The following is a 25391-nucleotide window of genomic DNA, read 5'->3' on the forward strand; positions in this document are numbered from 1 at the left end:
CTGTGAGGAAATTTTTGAATCTCCCAATTTTCTTTTTTTCTGAAAGAAAGAAATTTGGTTACTGTATCACATTTGTATGGCAAGATGTGAATTCAGTATGCGTGTGTGTTTGTGTCAGAGAGGAGTTTATCTGAGCCAGGGGTAAAGCAGGAGGGCCTCCAGCATTGGGCACTTCTCCAGGACTTTGTTAAAACTTGTTTTCAAGACGTCTGAAATGAAAGAAGGACAAGAGATATCGAGATGATAATTCCAGTGATCCAAGCGATCACATTGATTTTCTGCAAAATTTTCTTTTTGAGAGTCATTCGGCTGGGCAGGGGGTATAACACATCTGCAATGCAGCAACATCTGCTCTCTGGGCCTGTGTGAGAGTGTTATCTCAATGGCGGGAATGAGGATGTTGGAATTTGGCATCTCAGGCACCAACTCATCTCTTTCCTTAACCGGGCTCACCAGAGATTGGTTTCAGCCTCTCTCCATGCTTTAAGGAGGTTGAGTTGATAAATCTGACTGGCCCCTCCCCTGTCTGACCCTATCTCTTCATAGTCAACACCAATGTTCTCACCGTGTGACCATGAACGGTCCTTACCACTTGGCAAGTAATTTCGAGCTAGAAGAAGGGAGTAAGACAAGCACTTTATGTCCCTGTGAAAATACAACTACATTTTATCAAATATCACTAAGCAGTCCTTACCTTTAAATACAGCCTGGTTTCTTTCTCTTTCTTTCTATATCTCTGAGTGAAGTTAGCTCTCATTCTTTCTCTTCCTGTGAAATACAGCAAGTAGAGCTTTAGATAGCAACACACTGTGACACAGTTAGTGTTTGTTGAGGTGATAGAAATGCTGCATTTGAAATTACCTGACACAACATTTTACTCCCTTTTATGTTCACTCCTTTTTTTCTGAAGTACCGCAAATTATGGGCACGTGGGGTTGTTCTGGTGTTGTGCTAAAAATAAATAAATCAAAACTACAGTACATGGTTTGTTCTTTCATCTCTTTTTATGCGACATCCTCTACTGATTAAAACGCGACTGCCTTTCACTGTTTAGGCTCAAATCTCATTGTTTGAAGGCCTGCAGTGACGTGAAATATTAACTTCCCCCAAATGCGTTAAACCCAAAGTAACGAGTTTGTTTTGAAAATATACGGAGTGGAAACTACAGATATTTGTAGTTTTGCACGTCTTTCTTCCTCCACCAGAGGCCATAGGCGCTGTTGATCTTGTATGTCCTCCTGCAGCAACATCTCTGTGAAGCTGATGCCTTCTTGCTTGCAGGTTGAAGAATCTTTGGTGCGCCTCCACAATTCTTCTTTAATTCGCCTCTGTGTGAATAGAATAATGATGTTTCTGTTTCTGCCATCAACTTGTTTCCCTAAGCGGTGGACAATATCAACAGCCTCTTCTAAGTTCAAGTCAGGGGCAATCTTCTGAAGCGTTTGCAAAACCTTCACTCTAATGTTTTCGTCTTTGTCTTCCTTCACCCCTTTCAGTTTTAGGCACCACCTCATTCGGTAGCGCTCTTGTTCTCTCACTCTTCTTTTCAAGTCTTCGTTTTCTTTAAGCAGCAGTTCATTCGCATTTGCCAGTTTAACAACTTTCAGTTTGCAATCAGCTATCTCTGCAGCGTTAAACTCTACAGCCTTAGCCAAGCTGGCAACCATAGCTGCACTTTGTCTGTTTTGTTCCTTGATATCCTCCAGTTGTGCTTCAAATTTTTTGTCAAGTCCCATAATGGCTTCAAAAATAGTTTTATTGGAGATATCATCTTCCTTCGCTGAAGATTTTGTTCTTTTCTCCTCTGGCGGTTGTTTTCGTCTCCCTGTGAGGTGTCATGCCGAGCAGATATCAGAATTGAGTTCAAGCAAAGTTGATTCTTTTGGTGATTACAGTTTGTCCGGGAGGGCTGTGCGTCTTATTTCATCTGCAGACACGTCGTTGGATGAGGAACAGCTCATGTTGGCATCAGTGGCAGTCAGGATGGCGGCATCTTCCAGAGGGAAGGTCAGGTCGCTGGTCTCTCTGAGCAGGACGCTGTCCACCAACAAGCCCGGTTCCACGGCTGGAGATTACCCTCCTCCGGCTGAAGCCCCCGCTTTTCCCCCGAACAGCGAGCCAGCAGCGGCGCCTCAGCGGAGACCCAAAAGCAGCGGCTGCTCCGTGCTCCTCTTCCCCAGTCAGGGCAGCCAGTTTGTGGGCATGGGCAGAGGACTTTTGAAATACCCCAACATTAAAGAAATGTTCACCATAGCCCAGAAGATCCTGGGTTACGACCTGCTGTCTCTGTGTCTGGAGGGCCCCGAGGACAAGCTGCAGAAAACCCCAAAGTAAGTGCCAGATAAATGTCTGGAAAAGGACAATAACTGCAGGTCCTGCCTTCTTAAATGTGGCCATTTTATCTTTAAAAAAAAAAAAAAAATACTGCTACAGTAATATTAATTTATATTTAAAATGTGCGCACATTATGTATGAAGGTGTGGATGAATGATGCTTGTTGTAAGAAAGCATTTTGAGTGCCCAGTAGAAGAGCATCTTTCAAATGCAAAGTTTCTCATTTCAACTTTAATTACTGCACATGATTAAGGCGATAAGAGTAAATAAGGCTTCCAACAGTGGTTATTTCTTATTATCATATCTTATTTTTATTGGTTTTATCAGTAGATTGTTGTTTCACTCCCACCAAAAACATCACCGTAAATAATCTTCTGATTCTGAATGACCATTTAAAAAAATAAACAAATTGTTCTGAGTTAATTTCAGTTACGGATGTATCAGTGACGTAAATGATATATCGGTCATAATCGGGAGGCTGTTACATTTTTATTTTTTTTTACTTGTTTTGACTTGTCTTTTCTGGGGCGATGAACTTTGCAGAAGGTAGAAAGATTTCTTTTTTGGGGTCTTTTTGTGCATTTGTTCCGGAAGCAAAAAAAATCGCGAATTTTATAAGACAGTTTTTTTTCCTGACAACCAATTTTTTTCAGTCTGTTTCAACATATGTATTTCTATCATTTGTAAATTTCTGAGCATCTGTACTGATATATCATTAAATGTACTTTAAAAACCATTCACTGCGCTTTTCATGGCCTCATATTGGGCCCAATATGTAGTACAGTACAGTACAGTAGTTGAATGACTAAGTACATGTATTAGTGTGATTAGCATGTTGAGCTGCTCAAGGTTTTTTTTTCTTTCTACAAAGTACAATGCAAAGTAGGGAATGAAGTACAAATACTGAAAGTCACCCATTTTGTAACTGAATACTGCACTGTAAATACTCTTTTTAAAGTAATGTTTTGTTCATTTACATGATGACTTTTTCACATTTTACTTAACTGCAACTACACCCTCCATGTATTTATACACCACTTTGCATTTAATCATTAGTTATTAATATAACTCTGGCTCTCATCCAGAGAGCCCTCACACCCAACCAGTCACGACAGATGGTAGCCACCTCTGAGCCCGAGGTTTCTTCCTTTGAAATGGGAGTTTTCCCTTCCCACTGTTGCCAAGTGCTCACAGAGGGTCATCTGATTCTTGGGGTTTTATCTCTAATGTTGTAGGGTCTTTACCTTATAATATACCATGTCATGAGGTCACTGTTGTTGGGATTCGGTGCTATATAAATAAAACTGAATGGAACTGAATTTGTACTTTATTGTTGTAACTGAGTAAACTTACCTTAAGGACAATTTTAATTTCAGTCACACAATAAAGATCCCTTAAATGTCACACATTTTAAAGAGGCATACAATAGGCCTATATATATAATTTTTGGTGAATTTGACCACATGTCCACTCTTACCTGTTTCTTTTTGCTCTCTCTTTGCTGTGTTCATCCTACTCTCTCCCTCTCTATCCACCTCTCTCAGTCTTTGTGCCGTCACCCAAAACTTAAACATAACAGTGAATAAAAGGCGTACACTGATCCATTTCAGTTTATAGCAATATTAAAGCTTAATGCAGGCTGCTGCTGGACAGGTAACATAATTTTGACTTGCTGTCACCTGGAATGTTAAAATGAACTGATAATCTCTAGTGATTTGGGGTAGCTAATGTTGGTGACACTATTTAGAGAACAAATAAAAATAAGGGGACACTTTATAAGTCACAGCAGCATCCTCATCATCGGAACAGTTTGAACTATGTTTCAGTTTTAAATGTCCATCACTTATTTCTCAACATAAAATTACAAATAATGTGGTATTATCAACGATTATGGTGCATAATGTTCTGAATTGAAATCAGAGAAAACTACACAAGGACAATGCTGAGCACCATTACTGAACTGTACTGAAGTGTGACTGAACAGCAGTTCACAAATGCAAGATAACATTCAATGCAAAGATTAAAAAAACAAGATCAATATGTTTTCTGAGGCCGAGCTTGTTTAAGATGGGAATTTTGGAGTAACACGTTGCCATCCAGATGACGTCTTTTTCAGGTAAGGTGTGGCTTATGTCAAGAAGCCAGTTCCAAATCACTTTCTCCATGTATTACTCCATGCCAAACTGGTCTACCTTTACCTGTCACCCAATAAAAACACTGTAGGGGAAAAATTACAACAAAAACAAACTCCCACTGCAGAATTTTAAAAAGCGCACACATTAGTCTTTTATTTGTGGTAAAGTGTTATTGTACACTGTAGTAAAGAGAGTTCTTCTTTCACTGCTGTGAGCAGGCCAGTCATCATGTTCTTGGGTTACATCGGTGCTGTTTGCATTCATTTGTCTGTGGTCTGCAGGCACGTCACCTGGCTGAGTGATCAGCCTTATGTAACCTGGTGCTCCTAAGTAAAAAAGCTGTTAACGCCAGTTTCAAGAAACACTTCATGAAAAACCGTTTATTTTAGAGCTGTGATACAATCACAAAGGCACAAGCTGTGATCTGAAGGGTCACAACTAAAGTTAAACACAATTTTTTTTTGTTTTTCATACACACAAACAAAGTGAAAACAGAATGGGAACAGGGTAAATGCAGTACACGCTGCTAGGTTTGAGAAACTATACAATTGCATCTGAATGAAACAGCAGTTGGTTCGTATGAAAATTAAAAATTCCACACTTACAATAAAAAATATATTTTAAACTCTGATTTGCTCTTACTGTTGTGTGATTTCACAAAGCAAAGTGTATATTTATACATATCTGTTGACATCACACCATAAGAACAAGCTGAGTGTTGTACAATCTTTTGATGAGTGAGTCATAAGCATGATAAAAATATAACTTACTGACATTTTAATGCTGACAAAAACATTGACCTTGACATGAAATAGAACCTTTGGACCTGACAACTTATTAACAATCTTACTACTGTGAAATGTAACATGAAAGCTAAATAAATAAAACATAGTCACTTCGCTAACACTACCACTAGCAAACTAGCACACTGCTTCAGCACAGCTTTCTGTTAAAAAAAAATGATCAAATAGTCCTGAGTGCAAAAGGGAAAGAAGTCATTATTGCACAATTTCACTTCACACAGTCTAAAGAATGCTTTGTGTATGAGCTGTCCATGCTTTGGCAAGAAAGTTATGACCAAATCTGATCACGGCTGATCTGCACAGCTCAAGCACGATCTCTTCTACACAGCACTCGCTCTTCTCTGTGGACACTACAACAGACCACAGTCTTCTTTTAAGTCTCCTCCAGGAGTTTCTGGAGGTTTTTCTGAATCTGTGGTGTGGAAAAAACAAACGCAAGTGAGGGATACTTTATAATTCACAATTATGTTAAACATGTTGATTAGCTTAGCTTAGCATAAAGACTGGGTCCTTGAAGGCAACAGCTGGCTTTGTACAACTGTGGTTAGATTTAAAATGTGACACCATCAATCATCATTTCATTCCCAGTAAAATATTTCTGAAGCCAAGACTTCTGAAATTTCTTTTTTCTAAAATGTGCATCTTAATAAAAGTCACCTTCATCTTAGTCTTACTGAATCTCTGTTTTTCTGTTTTTTGTACCTGTTTCTATCAGAATGAATGTAATGTAAATTAAAAAAATACTATAAACAAAAAAACCAAAATGTTGTGGTTTTACAAGGAGTCACATTTCTGGGTGTGATGTCATTAAAATGGGGGCAAAAAAGATGATCCTACACTCGCATCTTCAATCCAGCTGCGCCAGGTTACAAAGGTCAAGAGGTGCACACACGCGTACAAGGATTGTCACACGGTGAGCGCTTTGGCCCCAATAATTAAATCCATGTGCACAAATAAATATTTAAGTAGTAAATAAATATAGTATAGTCGTTTTTGGGGTTTTTTGCACTTTATTATGACAGCGCCATAGTAAAGTGCATACTGCATCCAGGACAGAAACAATTGCATTATGCTGTTAACACAACTTCAGCTCTTTGCAGGCACCTGCACAGATAGCATGCTAATGCTAAGCTAGCCAAGAACCCAGAGTGATGTTAGCTGAATGAATCCTGACCCCAGCCTAGCAGCCAGACTCTGAACTTCAACAGGTACTGTCTGATGACAGACTGATGAGCAGTCAGTCTGCAGCCTCCTGTTTGTGATCGCTTTAAAGCTTCTTCATGCTGGTTTTGATCTTTGCTTTGTGTTCATATCTAAGAGAAAGATCATATTTGTGTCCTTACTGATGGCGATGGTGGTGACTGTCAGGCAGGGTCAATGAGAATCGATAACTGATATTGAAAGTGGAATCAGTTAAATTCTTATCAATTCCCAGTCGTGCTTTCTTTCATTTACTACATTAGCATTTCTATGTCGTTTAGAAAAATGACTTCTTTCTCATTAGGGTTAAAAGTGTAGTTAAACTTCTGTACAGTAACAAAAAGAAGAGTTTCACTGGTTTGGCTCGCTTAAGATTAAAGTGGGCTGTATGTGGCCCACAATGTAAAATGAGTTTGCTATCCCTGGTCTGTCACCCTTATACATGTTTTTAGTATTTTCACCTGTTTCAGTATTAAAGGGAATCCTGACTTTGCAATCAGGAGAGAACAGCACAGTCAGTGTCAGTCAGAGTGACAGTAAAGCAAAGAAGGTACAATTTATTAGACTGGATTCCCTGGATTTGTTTTAGCATTACTGGTTTATGTTACATTTTTCTATCACACTGCTAAAAGTCTCCTGTCAACAGTGCATTGCGCAGTACTGACTGTCTGTGTTGATTGCATTTACAGCTGCTTGGAATGAGGCAAAGTGCACTAGCTGCAGAGGGACATCAATATTAAGATGATGTCAGATGAGGAGGACAGCACCTCTGAGGGCACATCCAGGCACAGCTGCTTACAGCTTTCCGGTGTGATTGGCTACTTTAAAATGCACTAGTTTGGCCAGAAGTTATAACCCGACCAATATATTGGCCCCGCAGCTATTTGCTGATATATCAGTATCAGCATTTGTAATGGCCAGTAAATACAAATTTAAAGAGTAAAGAAGCAACAGGAAAAAAAAAAACCTGCAGCTACCTTAAAGCTGTTTGCACAGTTTGTCCACCAGGGGGCACTCTGCAACACAACAATAAACAGCTGATCCGAGCAGAATCGGCCAGAAGGTAAATGAGCGACTTGATAGCACAATAACGGAAGAATATTTTTAAACTGTATTGTCATATAATCTTAGAAATAACTCGTAAGTTACTTTAAATAAGAAATGCTATGAATATCTATTTTGTTTCGGATATCTGAGAAAATATCAGCCAATACTCCAGATTTCTTAATCACATAAATATCAGTATCAGTCTTAAAAATCCTATGTTGTTCAGGCTCTAATTATTGCTTTGCTGACTCTATTATAATGACAAATCAGCCAGATCTAGTTTGCAATATTTTAAGTTCAAATATTATATCTAACAATACAATTTTTATTAGCACCTATAACTGCTGTTTAGCTCACAAAATCTGACAAACCTTCTCCAGCTTGAACAGGTTGGTCGACAGTTCCCCGTAGATCTCAGCATTCACTTCATCCTGTGACCTTTGGCTCGCAGTGTTGCTGCATTAAGATTTACACCAAATTATTAACCAAATAATGAGAAAGTTGCGCTACCTAAGAAAAACCATGCATTTGGAAATGTGGTGAATATGTGTATTTCACAATCCTTAAAGTTTCTAAAGAAGTTTAAATCCTTACTTACTCACTGTACATATGTTCTCCTGTTGAAACCAAAGAGTTCAAACGTTGCTCGAGAGCCACAATCTTGAACGCCATGTAACAGGAGGACAAGACAAGAACGCCGACTCTGTTAAATACACAGAAACACAGTGAAACACGAGGATTCAAATCATAGCCAAAAAGAACAGTCACTAAGCCAAATGATGTAAATGATTTTGACATCCTAACAAGTGTCTGTCAGACTGCTCGGGCTTCTCAAATTCCACATAATGAGAGGCTGCTCACAGAAACAGATAGATGAGGAGGATGGCTTGTAATGACATCGGCTGTGAGGACTTGTCTTTTGGAGAAGCTCCCCGCGTTGGCTTGCTTGGGTCTACATGTGAAAGCAACAAAGGAAAAAAATGAGTATCTCTGGTAATGTTCATCAACAAGGCAAGGAACTATTTAGAAAGAAATAAAGAAATGTTACAAATACTTTATGATAGAATGTCAAATTTCTAATTTCTGTGTTCTGCATCTGTTTCCACAAGACACGTGTGCCTCTAACTGTAGCATATACAACAGTATGAGTATGTCAGCTGTCTTTAAACTTGGTCTTTAAACTATTGGTTATCAAACAAAGAAGATATGACATGCTGACTGGTAAGCTGGGGTGTGATAGCGGCAGGCTGGGATATTGAGCTGTTCTCAGGCCTTCTTTTGTAGTTTGCAGATATAATGTACAAATATAATTCTTCTAATTTTGTCAAAATAGGTTTTTTAATAAAGGTCAGTGGCAAAAGCGTGGATTATCCTGATATCCAACTGAAACTTTTCCGTTTATCAACATTCAATAGCTCCTGCTAAACAGTGAAATCGAAGACTACAGAAGCATTAACAACAAAGCATCTTTTCTTTTTTAGAAAGCCATTATCAAAGTACCGCTCTTGAGGGCGGGTCCGTGCTTTTGGCTGGGAGTCTGGAGGTGAATATCTGCGTGGACTGAAACTTCTCCGCTCTTCGCTGTGTTCAGAAATGTGCCTGGGAGGCCGCTGAAGTCTGCTCAAAGCAACAGAGAAAAACGCTGTGACTCCAGTGGCTGGCGACTTTGAATAAATGTTAAGAGGCTAACAAGCTCGCAAATGTGACAAGTCCTTTTAGTCTGTAAAATAGAAAAAAAAAACAACTAATTGTGTCAGTGCTGATGGCTGTCATTGAGAATAAAATGGAGATTACGTTAATTATTTAATGAGATTTCTTTCTGTGAAAAGTGTCTTCACTATAATAAAAACAAAGTCCCAGAGGCTCACTTGGCTTGACTCCAGCTAAATACTAAAGGCTGTCTAAGCCACAGTGACACCTGACACCCCTTACAGAGACAAACAATGACTCTACAAACTGTGTACAGTAGATTAGAGCGAGTACACAGTAGCTATATAATTACACAGGAGGAAAGAAGATGGGTGACACACCAGCTAACTTGTCATAATCTGGAGTCTGAGACCCGGAGCTGCTGCTCTCCATCATTTCCTGCCGTCTCTGCTGCACAACTCCATCGAGGTCAGAGAAGTCTCTAGAAAAGTCCTGCAGCCCACATGAAACATGGGTCACCACATACAATGTAGGCGTTGTATCACATGAAAACAAGCTATGTGTATAGCTCTTTCTATCGCAACAGAAAATAACAAATAAACATCTCAGAAAAAGAACAGACCCCTTACTGACCAGAGGAAGTGACGATGGGCACTTGATTCTGAAGCTGTTTTCACAAGAGGAAGTCACGGGGCTGCCACAGGACTTATCCACCTGTAATGACAACAGACTTAGCTGGTATTGACTTATGAAACTGTCTGCAAACAGTTGCCTATTCAGACAGAATCCAGCAGCAGAATTCATTTGGTTGTCTGTTTCTATGCACACAACGTGCAGAAAAATGAAGTCACTCCCTCCGTTTTGGTTAGACGCTGCCTTTTCACTATTTGCTTTAGCAAAGTTTTCATCTGCATTAGCAAACAGTTGCCTATTTAAACACACGTGCGGAAAAAAAGCTAAGCTAGAGTTATGTGTTTACAGGCATTTAGTGAACATATTTCTCTCTGTTTAGCTGACTAAATTAAAAATCACCCCCTTCCATTTGCTTGCAACTCCTGCATTGAGTACCTGGCTCTTTAGCAGCTAAATGCTAAACTGTCTCTGTTAGCTACTTGCTAACTAGTTGCTAACTTTTGAATTTTGATACTTTTCAGTACTGGGCCTTTGCTAGAGCCCAGTATTGGATTTAGACACAATTTAATATACACAGAGTTTACAGTGTAACAAGAGAGGAAGCCGGAACACACTAATGTTTAATATACTGCGTCCAAGATACAAAGTAACTTCCGGTAACTGCCCAGTCTTAAAGAAACACAGAAGAGAAAGAAAGTACAGACACTCTCTAAAAAATGTAGTTAATTTGATTTATTAAAGTGCAAAGAACATGACGTGTTTCAGCAGTAATGCCTGAATTATGGTTCAGCAGGAACTCTAACTGGAACGTTCCACATGACCTGACGAGCACATCTCGACAAATGTAACAACACCTCAGGTTTACGTAGCCTGCAATGACTCGAATGGTGTGGAAGGTTGTGGTGCAGGGTGAAGAGAAAATGCTCAGTGTTTTTGTAAAGTAATATATTCTAACTTACAATGGTTGTGTTGTAAATTAGGACGTAGATTTCCTGCAGAAGACTAAATGTAGCTAGCTAATGAATACCGCTAGAACAAGTTGCATAACCCGTATAGAAGATGCCATTTACCTCTAAATGAAGGCAGATTGACTTCAGGAGCTTGTAGGTGGCGTTTCGAGAGAGGAATGACACAAACACATGCTGGAAAAGAGAGATTTAGCATCACTTTCATTTTAATTCCATTTTACTTTTAGCATATACTGCAGAAGCAGCATTTGGTGACTGTGGAGATAAAAAATTCCCCTTTTAACAGGAAGTAAATGGTAAATGGCCTGTATTTGTAGAGCGCTTTACTTAGTCCCTAAGGACCCCAAAGCGCTTTACATTTTTCAATCATCCACACACTGGTGATGGCAAGCTACATTGTAGCCACAGCCACCCTGGGGCGCACTGACAGAGGCGAGGCTGCCGGACACTGGCGCCACCGGGCCCTCTGACCACCACCAGTAGGCAACGGGCAAAGTGTCTTGCCCAAGGACACAACAACCGAGGCTGTCGGAGCCGGGGCTCGAACCGGCAACCTTCCGATTACAAGACGAACTGCCGACTCTTGAGCCACGATCGCCCCATTGACTTCTAACAGAACAAGACTCAACTACAGCCCCCCATCTGCCAGGTAGCGGGTTGAGAGGAAAGTCGGGGAAAAGCTGACTGCATCAAATGCTTTCTTACCTGTTCACTCGGAGTTTCGATCACGAGGGCGTTTGGCACTAACAGCGCTGTTTTCGTTTTTTTGATAAGTGTCACGGACATCGCCGGGATTGAAATCTGTGAAGGACAAGACCTCATGTTCTTTAACAAACAAGCTAATCGCAAAGATTTCAGATAAATTCCTCACTAGAGTTAACAGTGACGTACCTTGGTATCTTTGCCAAAGACTTTGGAGTGGAAGCAGATCCAGTTATCAGAGACAAACAACTTGCCCTGATACAAAATATCTCTCTGGAGGGCACAAGTGTAACCTGTTGGTTACATTTTCACATTAATACTGTCACATTCCTTTGTTTTTTGCCTGAAAGCAAAAGGTGAAACTTACTTTGCTTGAGCTGCTCATCTTTGCTGACCTCCTTAAATAACTTATGGAACTGGGTGTTTGTTTTTGACAACTGAAAGGCAAAGTTTTAAATTAAGAAAATGGCAAATGTATATACATAAAAACAGTTTGGGGTTTGGTGGTATTTGTCAATGGATCAGTATGTGGGTTGTTTTTGTTGTTGTTGTTCTTTTACCTGGGTAGGCTGCCATTTCTTCCTTTCAAACTTTGTTTCTAAGTCACATGGACTTAGCACTGGCGAAAGCTGCTCCACAGGTTTCAGTCTGGCAAATGAAAGGTCAGTGTTTACAGTTAACTATCATGGCAACACCTGAGGAGGACGAGTAACAGTAACTGCAGAAGGAAAAGTACTGTCACAGATTTATAACTCAAACTATCACTAAACACTGTTATCAGGCAAAAAAGTAAACCCCTCTAATTTGGCTCCGCAGCGTGTCATACGTGGTTAAGTAAAAGCTGCTTGAACAGCAGCAACATAATCAGTAAACAGCTCTCTGGTCGTGCAGGTATGTAGGAGGATGGGCGCAGCTGCAGAGCTGCAGTTAAAATGGAAAACTAGCACATTTTGAACTAAAAAACAAGTCCAAAAAAATCCTTTCTTTTCACTTTAATTTAGTCCTTTTATGTTTGACATTAAAATGAACTTGTTATTAATTTATTACTTGTCATTAAAGGTTTATATAGTGCTTATAAACAATAAAAATATACACATTGTCCACCTGACGCCGAGTGGTTTCCTCCTGCTCTTGGACTGGTCAGACGCTGTCTCCAGACAGAGCTGGAGGTCCCCAGGTGACCTTCCGTGCTTCCGCTGCCTCCCTTCGCCTCCATTGTCCACCTCAGACCTGCAGACATGACACAGTTAAGTCGCTGCTCTCTGTTCTCCTGGGAGAAGCTGGCAAACTTGTGCCGTAGCGAACACCTCTCATGTAATCTTTAAACGTTCTCAAAAAGCAGCTGCCTCAGGTTTCCACTTGTCTCTCCCCGTGCTCGTATTACCCGGTGTTGCTGTAATGGTTTATATCACAGGAACAAAACATGTTGGGGCACCGAGATTCTGGAGATTCCCATTCAAACGCACAGAAACATCTCTTTGAGTTAAAGAGACGGGGCAGGCGTAAAATTGGCCTTCGGCGCTACAACATAACTTTTGCCATCTGGAATGCAAATTAACCCTATCTTGGCTGTATTTCGTGTCACGTACTCGCTAAATTCGTGCTTTTACAGAGCCAGCAGAGGCCTTTAATTCAAATCCACACTCTGAAGCAGGATGCAGATGCAAATAAGCCCAACGCTTAAACCCCCACCCCCATCAATCGCTTTCCCCCAACTTAAACTGAAAGGCAGCCTCGGGCCCTGGCTGCATCTTTCCCACACTCACGTCGAGCGGTTCCCTCGGGAGTCCTTGCAGGGAAGTTGTTCTGCTGAGAATAACGGGGTCAGAGGTCTGTCCGCCTGCTCGGTCATCAGTACCATATCTCATACTTCTGCCATCGGCTTCTGCTTTCGCTCTCGCGCCGCAGATAAGGGAGAAGCTTCAGGAAGGATTTAAAGTTTGGGACAATCGGTCTGTGGACCAAGAAGCCACACAGAGGAGGAGCCGGGAAGGGGGAGGGAGCAGCTGGGACCAACGTCAGGAGCAACAGGGAAAGAGCAAAGAGGACTCCTGCTGGGACAGGCTGTTATCTGCTTGTAATAAAATGCTCACGCACACTAAATGTTACGTCAAAGCTTTGCGTAAGCTTTAAGTGAAGGTTTCCAGGACTCCTCTGAAAGAGTGACTGTTTCCCTCACCAAATGTTTATACGCTTAAAACTCCAGAAATGTGATTGTACTTATGGTAGACCTCCAGCAGAGGGCAGCAGAGTGTAAACCGTGATAAATGTGTTTTCAAGTGAGATTACCTGAAACTATTCTCTCGGTTAACCGTTCACCAAAGATCGCCTGAGTGATTCCCAGTGTTTCTATTTGTTTTCTATTTGTAATGCTTTTGCTTATACTGATAAATAGAGCAGGGGTGTCAAACTCATTTTACATCGTGAGCCACATAATGCACACTTTGATCTTAGGGGGGCAGACAAGTGAAACTCGTCTTTCTCTCAGTGCAGAGAAGTTTAACTGCACATTTAATCTCTCAGATATCCCAATATAAGAGGAAAAAGTTCAATTTATCAGTGGGCGTCATCTGAGTCTTTGGTTCTGGGTCCTGGGCCTTATGTTTGACATCCCCGATGCCCCTTGTTGTCCCTACATTATAATCAGGGCAGTCCTTTTTGGCTGCTTAAAATATCTTCAAAGAACTGTGCTGTTATATTTGTTGCAATTTCTCTTTAAAAGAGACATGTTTTAATGTCAGGGACACTTTTCAGCTTCATAATTATTTATGAAGCTGAAAGATTATATAAAAGTGAGTTTACCAAAAAAAAAAAAAAAAATGAATGCAGTTTCTGTGACAGAAGTGTTCTTTCTAGCTTGGTGTACAGATTTTAGGCTAGAAAGTTACAACAATTTAAATACCAGTATTATTTATTTATTTTGGCAATTGTTGACAATAACATTTCTGGTTTGAGATGGGGAGGAGACACAAGTCCGGAGGGTTGTATTAGGAATAGGGGAAAAAGCCTGTACCATAGCAAATATGCGAATCCATCTGAAGTAGTGATCCCAGAGCAGCTGAAAGAAACAACAACAAAGAGAGACAATCCATGATCACATTGTAAGGATGCAAGTAAATAGGTAATGCAGAGAAAATTGTACATGTCATGTAACAGATATACTATAACAAACTTGAAAGTTTCCAGAAGATTTTACATTTAAAATATGTAATAGTTTCAAAAAATTGCAACTGAGTCTTCAGATCACATCCAGTTTGATTAGTATTGTGTATTATGCAATCAAGACTCTTTATTTGTGGAGTAAAAAACACACGTGCCTGTTGGTCTTTTTTACTTCTGCCGATCTCTTCTCAGTAATCATGGGTAGAACCATCCTTGTCTATGAACTTGGCCTCCTTTAGACTCCAACTTCAAACCTGTAAAGTTTTGTGACCTGTGTGAATGATCCTCAGCTTCCTGTTCTTAGCTGACAGCAGTGACACTTGGTGTGGTCTTCTGCTGCTGCTGCTGCAGTCCACCTGTTTCCAGGTACTATGTGCTGTGCATCCAGAAATGCTCTTCTGCGTACTGATTGTAACAATATCTGAGTTGCTGTTGCCTTCCTGTCAGCTAGAATCAGACTGGCTATTGTTCTCAACATATTATATCTCTGAGAAAATTGTCACCCTCTGGATATTTTTTCTTTTCTTTTCTTTTGGACCATTTTATGTAAACCCTGGAGATGGTTTTATGGGAAAATCCCAGCACATCAGCAGTTTTTAAAATAATCAACCCAGCTCATCTGGCATCTGAAGTCACTTAAATCACCTGTGATTAAATCACCTGTGATTCTGTGAAGTGGCCTTTGAGAGTGTGTGTGGAGGATATTTTTTGGTACACTTTGGACCCTCTGAGCATTATTTAAACACCACAGCTCACATGAGATATTTTTCCTGGCCACGTCTATCCTCCTGTCCTTCTAGCATCTCAAACTGATTTTTTAAAAACCTGACATTGAGTTCACAGTGGCTCCCACAATCACCTGGTCTCAGCTGATTGTGGGGGCCTTTGGGATTTGGTGGAATGGGATGTTTGCGTCATGGATGCGCGCAGCCAACAACCATAGCTTACAGTGCAGTGAATTACATTGTACTGAATTAACTAAAACAATCCCTGGTTTGATTTAGGAGGCAACACAACTCCCAGTGTAAATCTGCAAAATCTATAATTCAGAGTTATCTCCTGTGGTAATGCTTTATGGCAAAGGTGCAGCTCAAAGTAGCCTATGTTTGGATGTCACTACAGTGGATACACCCAAGAAGATTGAATTTTCATTGTACTGTTAACCTAATTTTGCTATAAACTATGCTAGTTGAGTTCAGATAATTGCAGTCTTTATCACTAAAACAGAAGAAAGTGTCACTGTGCTGCATGTAATTTATTGTGAAATTGAATGAAACGCCCTTTTCTACCTCCAGGGGTCGCTGTTGCTGTATTTAAAGTCAGTGCAGGAACAGAAGACTTGTCAGAGTTCACTAAGTATCCAGGAGACAATGGCACGGCCAGCAGTGCAATGCAAGCTAGCAGCTAGTAGGTTTGCCATTAATCATGGCTGACAAAGAATTGGGGGTTAAAGGAAGGAAAGCTGCCAGAGTGACTTTACACTGAATGAGCGCTGGAAAACAGCAATCCTGTGTGTTTGGTTCTCTCTCTCTTTTTTTTTTTTTTTTTTATAAATACTGGAATTCAATAACTAACAGCCAAAACTATGTTCAGTTTCGCTGTTTTGGCTGATAATAATGCATGCAACAATGCAAGTGTGAATACATAATATAAAGAATAACCATTTGTCCAGACTTAAAGGAGCTGTACGATTTAGTGAAATATTTGTCCTTCTTTGTTCCTTGAACAAATTAAAACAAATTACTCGTACAATAAAGACACACTTGTTCCTGATTCAGGAATCTGTATAAAAATGTAAATCTACTTCAATTTTAAAATTCTACTTCAATTTTATTTTCAAAATACTACTTTATTTTGTTGTATTCACAGTCTACTATATGCTGTTTTATTGCAGGAGTTCCCAAAATAAGGCCTTAGCCCTTCCAGAGAATCAGATTTACTGTGAGATCATACATGGTGGTTAGAAAATCTCATTACAGACTTATTAATTATTGTTTTTTAAGTCTCTGTACCTTTGACATTGAATGAAGTGGAACTGACACCAGTTGTGAAATACTGGGTAAAAAGGAGTTTAATCTTTAATATTTAGTATTTAATTTTATAAATGCATCATGTGCTATTTAATGGTAAATGCATATGAAAATTTACAATTAAATAAATTAATATTAATATGAAATTGAATTCTTAGTATAACTGGAAATGCATGACAGTTTGGTTGAAGGTCCCACTAAAATGAATATGTATAAAGCAGCAGAGGATTTTTCAAGGTACGTTAGCAAGTTCTAGATACTGACAAAGCTAATGCTGTTAGCAAAATTACCATTCCAGGCAGCTAATTGCTGTGTTCACTGTACTTCAGGCAACTTTAAAAGAGAGTTGCTGCTGTACACGTCAAGTAAAAGAAGTGGAGCCGTGTTTTGAAATCTTTGTTTCCCTCCCGTGTTTATGCTAAGCAAAGCTAAGCTAGTGCTTGCCTCGCTCTAGCTAAATAATGTTTACAGGACAAGAGAGCATTACCAATCTCCTCACGTAATACTCAGCAACTAAGTGCGTGAACACATTTTCATTATTTTAAAGCCCAATCAAAAAGGGTGATAATTAGATGAAGTCGAACTTAGCCAGTATGTGTTCATGTGTGTGAGAAAGAGTGCTGCTCTCTGCTGCTGTTGCCTTCTAAGAAACATCTTCTGTAGGCAGAAGCCTTTTCAGTGCCTGTCATATGTTCCACCACAGAAACACAGAGAACAAGGAAAGCACAGAGAAAGGAGGCTGCTGTGTGTGTGAGAGAGAGAGAGTGCAAAAATGGTACTTGTGACGGGGGAAGATTGAAGTCCTGTTAAGTGCTCTGCTTGAAAGCATGTCTGGCCTCATTAGCTGTCAGTTGTAACAATACTGAACTGGCAGTGAAGACAGGTTGGAGTCTAGTGGTCATAAATCACTCCTCGACAGCTGCCTGACAAGCTGGGAACCAGTACACAGGCACGGGCACCCTCTCAGCTTCGACACTACACAGGCACACACTAATCTAAAAAAATCATTGCTCTCACCCTGAAATTACATAGAGACTGCAACAGTGGTATGCAGTGTTTTGTAAGCGGTAAATTGCTCTCATTTTGAGTCTGCCTCCATATACGCACGTGCACTCATACGTAACCCCTCATCTCCTGTGCCTGTCTGTCGCTGGCTATGCCCATTAGCTAAACGTGCAGTGGCTGCAGTGACTTCTGCGGGGCAGCGGGGGTGTTAAGAGCAAGGCCTGTGGGTCATTAATCACGGCCCCTGACATGCAGAGCAAGAGGCCAAGGCTCCCCTATGCATACAGCTGCTGGGCCACACTCATTGCAAAGGCGATGTGTTGACCCTCGTACGCCCCCGCTGCCAGCGCCTGTGGCTCTCATCTGTCCAACTCCCTCACTGTTTGTGTCAGTCATTGGTGCTGTCAGACACCACCTCCTCTTGATCAACAGCAGCACTTCTGGTGCTGTTTCCTTTCATGCTCACAGTTTTTTATTGATAACTTTACCCTGATTAGACTGTTAATACAGTCAGTCTGATATCTGGAATATTTTTAGCCAATGGCTAGCGGATGCGTATTTAATTATTGGATCCTTCCATATTTCAGGTCTGAATTTCTTGCTATTTTCATTATCAGTAGGAAACTTTTAGCCATTTAACAGCTGATGAACGCAACTTGGAGCAGGATTATTTATGCTTAAGTTCCACATTCCCATCATTGTATGTGATCAGTTAGCCAGCAGAGACTCCTTCAAGTCAAATACATCAAATATTCAAACACACAAAAATGTGAAAAACCTAATGTACCATCTCATTCTCACTCCCATCCGCTGACATGATGTCACCCAGATTCACAGCTGCTTGAATAATGATAAAAGACAGTCAGGCTGCGAGACACTGAAACACTGTTTCATCATTCACAGCTACTAAATCAGCGAGTCCAGGCACAAGACATCTGTTGAAAGCTGATTCCTTATCAGCCTTCCAGCGCGATTTGCCGAACATCTGGAGTTTCTGAGGACTTTGGCATGTGTGCACTGGAAAACTCACAAAGAAGGCTAATTTTCTAGAATGTGTTGACACTTACAACTTCAGGCCAGGTGATCTATTGCAGCATAACATGAACTTTGAATGAATGTGGTGCACATGATGGAAACCAGAAGACAGCATCTTTAGATTGCTTTTCATTAGAAATCGACATTTGAAATTGCAGGAAACGTTTTTCTTTATAACCAATATTGAGGAAAGAAATCATTTTGGAAGCTGACCGTTTGCTAAGCCCTGCTGGTCTACACATGTCCTGCTTTAAACTCACAATTTGTGCATGCAATTTGTGATCATGCTGGCAAGGTTTTTCTTGAAATTTTGTTAAATATTTCAAACAATGGGTCCTTGATTTCAGCTTAGAATAAACAACAGCAGGCTTCCGTGGAAATGGCTTTCATAATCCTAGCTAGCTTTGTGGAAAATGTGTAAATAGAGAAGCAGCTCATATGTAGGAATGGGTACAAAAACCTGGTATTAAACAGTCCCCAGGGATAAAGTGTATATGGATGGAAATATCAACAAGTAGTGGTGCAGGCTTAAAATAGCTTGATGGTGTTGAGAATTGAATGCTCAAAAGTGCAGTTGCAGTTTGCTGTCAGTGCTCGTTGTCACAAATGCAAGGGGTGTTTTGCTTCAGCTTTTGACTGCCTGACCCTTCTCCAGGTATGTACCCCAGAGTGCACTTATTATTTTATCCTAAATATCCTAAATGCAGGTAGCTACTAGCAAGGTAACTGTTAAGGACGCGTGCATTCCTTGCTAATGGTATTAGCTTAGCTTTCATCTGGCATAAAATTAGCAAATATTAATTAGTGAATGTGCCGTTTGAGATAAATGTATTGGTTTTCTAACATAAGCCTACAACATGTTCATTTGTGGCTAGCCACGCATGCTAATAAAAGGCGCTAATATGAGCGCAATAAAAAGAAGTATTCCTTCATACTTCATGTGGAAAGGTAGCATATGACTGTGCATTTACATACGAATGATCTGCTAAATCAGTGAATGTTTAAAAGCAACTTGATGTTCAGTGTGTCCCAAACTGAGCAGCATTTGTTTGGGTAATGGAGTTATAAACATGACATTTTATGCAAATTCTTGTGCACGTTTGCAAATCTGCTTTTTATTTGCAGATTATGTGACGTGCATTTCTCATCCCTCTTGGAATACTAGTAGCAGTCACTACAGGAATGACAAAACGTGTGACACATTCTTTTCCCTGTATCTATTTCAGTATTTCGCCTTTTTTTCACTTCAACACACCACATTGCTGGACGCACACATCATTTCTGTTGTAACATAGTGGCAAAGATCAGGTCTGCTGGTTAGACTAAACAACAGCATTTGAGTGGAATTTGCTCTCGATCATTAATCATCCTGACAGCTTGAAAAACAACGTTTCCTCCTTAATGACTGTATTTGAGTAATCACGTCTGCTTATTTCCATGAAGCTTCTCTCTCTCTCTCTTTCTCAATCAGATAGCTCTCTCTGCCTTGCTTTATGTTGCCGTCCACATGTGTGTATTTTGGAGCCTTTTCTTTGACCTCCCAAAGTCTCCGGTGTGGCGTCTGCTATGGGTCACACTAGCCAATTATGGCGTGTTGTGTTCGTGAAGAGGGTAAAAACCACGAGGAATGAGAGAATGTGGCTGTGAGGATCCAGATGCGGAAGGCAGAGGATCGTGTCCCCCTCTCTCCATGTGCCAAAACCACCGGCAGCCGCTGCTGGCCTCCAGGCCTCCACTGGTCACTGCCAAAGCACGTTTCTCTGTTAAGCACTGGGTTTATGATGCATGAGAGCTGACAACTGATCTAGGAGCCCTTACAGCTCAGCCAGATAAAAACCAGCTGGGGCCATGCACATTAGCAGAGAAGCCATAATTGCATTTGCCCTCTTGTACACCACTAAACTCATTCTGTTGACTTAAAAAAAAAGCCATAAGGCAAGAGAGGTCTCAGTAATTCTTTTTTTCAGAAATAAAAATACCTGCTCCAGTGCAGGCAGATTTATTGTTGGATGTGGGTAATTTAACATACGAGTAGTAGTGTAGTGGATGGGGTGACAGAGCTTTTATTCTTTCTTCTTTAAGCAAGAAAAGTGTATTTTCAACATTTCTCCCAGCCCGTGGGTGGATGTAAGTGATGGGTTTATGGTGGTTTAGAAACATCAGTACAGCATGGCTGACATCTGTGTCCGCTTTATTTTTGGACTGCTTGAAAAGCCCTCATAGTCGGATGATGGATGAAGTGATAAAGTTGGAGAGAAGACAAAATGAAAGCAGAGGAGTCCATTTCTGGGAAACAGTGTGTGATCTGTAACTCAGAGACGAGTCAGAAAAGAAGCATCGGGGCAGATGTTTGTAATTTGTGACTACGCCTAATGATTTTAATGCAGGAAATTTCACAGCGTCTGACATCAAAGGAGAAGACACAACAAAAAATTCTGGAGATCAATCGATCGATTAAAAAAAAATCTGCATTTTTAAAATCTAATTTCTCCCAGTGTTTCATCTGCACCAGTTTGGGCTGATAGAGAGGTTAGAGGCTTGTCATGTAATGAAGGGGCAGCTCCACAGTCTGTCACCATTAATCATCAGGGCTGTCAGGCTGCTCCAAGGACTCACTTATATCAACCAGAATAATACCAGAAGGCTTTTTATACATTACAGCGAAATGTGTTCGCAACACTGGTTTTAAATTAGAGTGCTAAATTTAAAAAGAAAACAAAGATGTCTGCAACCAACACATTGGAAAAGCAGCGCTGTTATGTGATGGATGAAACCATGGGTAAACCATATTGTTTAAATATAGATGTAATAGTCAGTGGGTGCCCTCCATCTCCCCTCCTGCTGCTTCTCAGTTCCCTTTGCACAGAACATTTCGTCCCCCCAAAAAAGGTTTGAGGAAAAAAGAAATAAATATAACGACTACTCAAAACAAACCTGAATCAGTGGTTAATAAGTAAAGTATGTTTACAATGTTTAAAATGCAAAAACTGTAAACATTGTGTCCCTTTCTATGAAGATTTCATACAGTCAGCAGCTCTGTGAGGTTGCTGCAAGTCAGCGCACACATGACTGTGTTCACTGACTTTTATACAGTCAATGAGCTGTGCCAAGTGGTACTCTCCAGAGATAAAAAACATGAACCCAATGCAGAAGATCCTCTCGGTGCCATTTCAGGCTGGCTGCTAAATGGAGTCATTGTCCTTAGACTCCCATGTTAAAACGTTCAACTATACAGCATAAAAAAAAGCATATTAACAACCTGAATACAATTTTTGGCCTCTATGTATAGTCTTCCCATGTGTAACACATCTCAGTGAGTTTTTTTGTTGTTTTTTGTTAACAACACATCCATCTGAATACTGGAGTTGGGTGCATGACCGCATTGACTGACAGGTGATAGTGCGGTCATGTGTCTGCTAGGCCTCATCCACTATGTTGGAGCATTTTTAATGGTTTATCTGAATAATACTGTGATGTGCTATGTGGTGCAGACCATCCTAGAATTTACCATAGAACTGAAATATTTCATTAGTCTGTTACATGGCGCTAATTAGCCTGTATGTTTGTTAATGGTTTTGCTAACCAAGCTAGCTAACGCTAACTGAGACCGTCTAGCTTCTTAATTCATGTTATTTAGTTGCAGTCAGGGTTGCTGTCTGTAATATCCTGCAGCTAGAAAGCCTTGGTGTGAGGGCCATCGCTGAAGAAAGAAGAAATGTTGTGCACGTGGTTTGTTGGCTTTGCAAGTGATGGTGCAGCTGCTGCGATGGGCTGATAGAGGGGAACAGTCACGCTCCTTCGTGGAAAGATCAACCATAACCTAACCATCATTCACTGCTTCATTTACTGACTCATTCATGCAGTGAGTCTTTTTTTTCCACATATTTATTGACTTCAAACTTGGACATCAAGACATCAGTGGAATAAGATGTCTTTATCGCTGTCTAGTGATTTTCATATGTGGGTAGAAGAGGGTAAAGTGCTGCAGGCACAAGAAAGCAAAAAAAAAAAAATCTGGCAACAAAACAGTGTGATTTCTCTGGAATCAACTATAGTGCAATATTTATTAATTCTTTCTTTAAACTAACAGTAATTTATGATAATGCATTTTGACATTTTTGTAAAATTTAATGTTAAATAAACGGTACAACTGGCCAAACAAGTGGAAGGATGGTTTAATGCTAGCATCTTAAACTGTTTGTATTGTTGCATTTGATTGTGAGTTTCTGAAGAAGAAAAGTTGAGATTAGAATTATTGCACATATTAATTAGATTTTTCGTTTAAAATTAGATTTAAAAAACCATTACAATGCGGTTATTTTTTTAAGAGCTGGGCGGGACTCAAGACCTCTGTGGTTACTGAATTATTTTCATAGCATTTTTCTGTGTTTTTATAATGAAAATCCTGTCAGAGATTTCTTCCTGTTAAAAGGGAGTTTTCTCTTCTCACTGTCTCCAAGTGCTTGTTCATAGATGGTTGGCTGGATGTTGGGGGTTTCTCTACATGATTTTAGTGTCTCTACCTTACAATATAAAAAAGCAACTTGAAGTGACTGTTACAATTTGGTGCTATATAAGTAAATTTTAATTGAATGTCACTTGCCTTATTTAAATTAGTTGATTTAGATCTAAACTTTTATCTATATATTAAATTACAGAGAATTTTGTTTGTTTTTTGTAAGCTAGCTAAACAGGCTTCAAGGTATGGTGGACCTAAAATGAAAAATTAGAAATAAATAAAGAATATTTCACAAAACAATAAAATGGAAACATATCCTGAATGCTTTTGTTTCGTGAAACCGTGTTCTTCGTCTTGTTTTGTTTTGTGTAATGATGCTGTTTGTCTCACCTCCAGGTCACCGCAGAAAAGTTATTGTCTGTAGAAAATTGTTTGGTAATTCATCCCATAGGAGTTGAGTTGCTCTAAATCAAACATACTAACCTCATGGGGCCACTAGGAAAAACAAATTACCAGTGTCACCAGGATTCATTGCAAAACACCCCCTCAGTGTCCTGTGATAATATCACAGCACTGGACTGGTTCAGTTTGCCTCGGCATTAGTAAATATAAAGTCATAGTGTAATTTAAACCTTAATATCTGAAGACTGTAAATGTGTTTAAACACCAGATTGGATATTACAAACGTAATTAGAAGTTGCCAAAAGCCGCTCTATATTTTTTAATAACTTGTGGTGGTGAATGAGTTATTATCACTGTTGTAGAATGAGCTAAACATCCACTGGGGGTTGAACCCCCTAACATTTTTTGCTACCCTAAACTAATATAAAGTGGATCTGCTGATATTTTGTGACCTCAAATTTATAACTGATCTTTAATATTAAACTGAGGTGATACATTTCACAAGGAAAGGGTTAAATCTAAATTTGGGATGACAAAATGTTGAGAGGTGTTTTCACCTCCGAAAGAAATAAAAAACTGGGTTACTACCCTTCAGCAAAAAGAAAGGCGTGCGTGGCCTTTTTCCATTTCTGGCCTCTTGAATAATTTCATTAACATTACTTAAACCATTTTCAAGCAAATGAGTAGAAGATTACCACAGAGGCAGGTGATGTTGCCTCCTGGTAACATACAGATATCACTGGTCACCAATAGGTGGCATCCCAATCCAACGCCATAGCATCTTTGCTACAGTAAACACAAGTGACTGATAACACCTGAAGAGGAAATGTGGAGAGAAATCCAACGAAAACAACTCAAAATATCCTGAAGTCTGGCACTGAAAGAGAGAAGTGAAACTTAACTGGTAACAACTGCCAACTTATTTCTTAGAGCTAATAAACTAAAGAGTGTCTGTTTTCTGGGGCATATCTGACAACACAAAACACTCGGGGGGGGGGGCTGCCGAACTCAGACAGCCCCACAACAGCAAGTCAGACCACTGAAACAGGAGCGCTCTCTCTTGTTACAGGCCGCTTTGACCCCTCTGGGAGCCTTGTCAGAGTTGTGATTGACCAGCATGGGTCATCTATACTTTGCCAAGGGTGTCACGGAGTCATGTTGCTAGGAAATGGCATATTACTGCTGCCAATCACGCGCTGGCTGCGGTAACCTGAGCAACTGTCAGGGCTCCGTCTCGATCGCACGGAAAGCTGCTGCTAGTGGCTACAGTGTATATACATTACATCTCGACAGGCACAAATGTCGCCATTTTTCACGAAGCGCACTTGAACGCTAAATCTGGGAGCATTAAATCAGGATGCTTTAGCTTGAGGTTGACACGGAATAAGCTGGAGCTCAGCGGTAAAGCACACCCGACGTCGTCAATCAAGTAACTGTTTTCGCTGCAAGAATAGCTGCCTGTACACATCTGGATCACCTATACTGTCGCCTCGCTGACATATATGCTCAGAAGGGTTTACGCCTGCCTTTCACCACTTCACTTGTTTTTCCTTTAAAAGGCAGGAATCTGCAAAGTGGCAGAACTGGTCTGGGAAATGTTTCGGACACTTTTCTTGTCGGTACTGATTTTTCTGAGAAGTGCTGACATAAGTAAACGTCTTGTTATTAATCAAGAAATATCATTTGTCAGGTGTTGGTTGTCAAGTATTTCCAACAAAGGCAACACAGTGAATTAAACCTTGGGTTAACAAATGCACTACAAAAAGCTAATAAAGAGAAATCTTTGACTGAAAGCCATTCACATCAGAAATGAAGACAACAAAATA

General features: G+C 40.2%; 1 protein-coding gene across 4 annotated transcripts; it reads right to left on the bottom strand.

Annotated features, from left to right (window-relative positions):
• Positions 1-4834: 4834 nt before the first annotated feature.
• On the bottom strand, positions 4835-13474 carry LOC146706188 (GRAM domain-containing protein 2B-like). 4 transcript variants are annotated; one of them, XM_085464272.1, is made up of 15 exons: positions 13239-13474; positions 12568-12702; positions 12033-12120; positions 11840-11909; positions 11662-11765; positions 11476-11571; positions 10873-10944; positions 9803-9883; positions 9550-9661; positions 9020-9136; positions 8381-8471; positions 8118-8222; positions 7891-7975; positions 7450-7488; positions 4835-5684 (listed from the first exon to the last, which is right to left on the bottom strand). In XM_085464272.1, the coding sequence occupies exons 1-15, from the start codon at positions 13331-13333 to the stop codon at positions 5646-5648; spliced, it is 1329 nt and encodes a 442-aa protein (XP_085320398.1). In that variant the 5' UTR covers positions 13334-13474; the 3' UTR covers positions 4835-5645. The 4 variants fall into 4 exon arrangements, with proteins under 4 accessions (XP_085320398.1, XP_085320399.1, XP_085320400.1 ...); XM_085464273.1 differs by having other exon boundaries at positions 12577-12702; positions 13239-13473; XM_085464274.1 differs by lacking the exon at positions 7450-7488 and having other exon boundaries at positions 13239-13472.
• Between the last annotated feature and the right edge of the window lie 11917 nt (positions 13475-25391).

This window comes from Copadichromis virginalis, linkage group LG7, assembly GCF_057382275.1.
Source record: "Copadichromis virginalis isolate Kocher_CV1m ecotype Utaka linkage group LG7, C_Virginalis_male_GT1.1, whole genome shotgun sequence".
NCBI classification, from domain to species: domain Eukaryota; kingdom Metazoa; phylum Chordata; class Actinopteri; order Cichliformes; family Cichlidae; genus Copadichromis; species Copadichromis virginalis.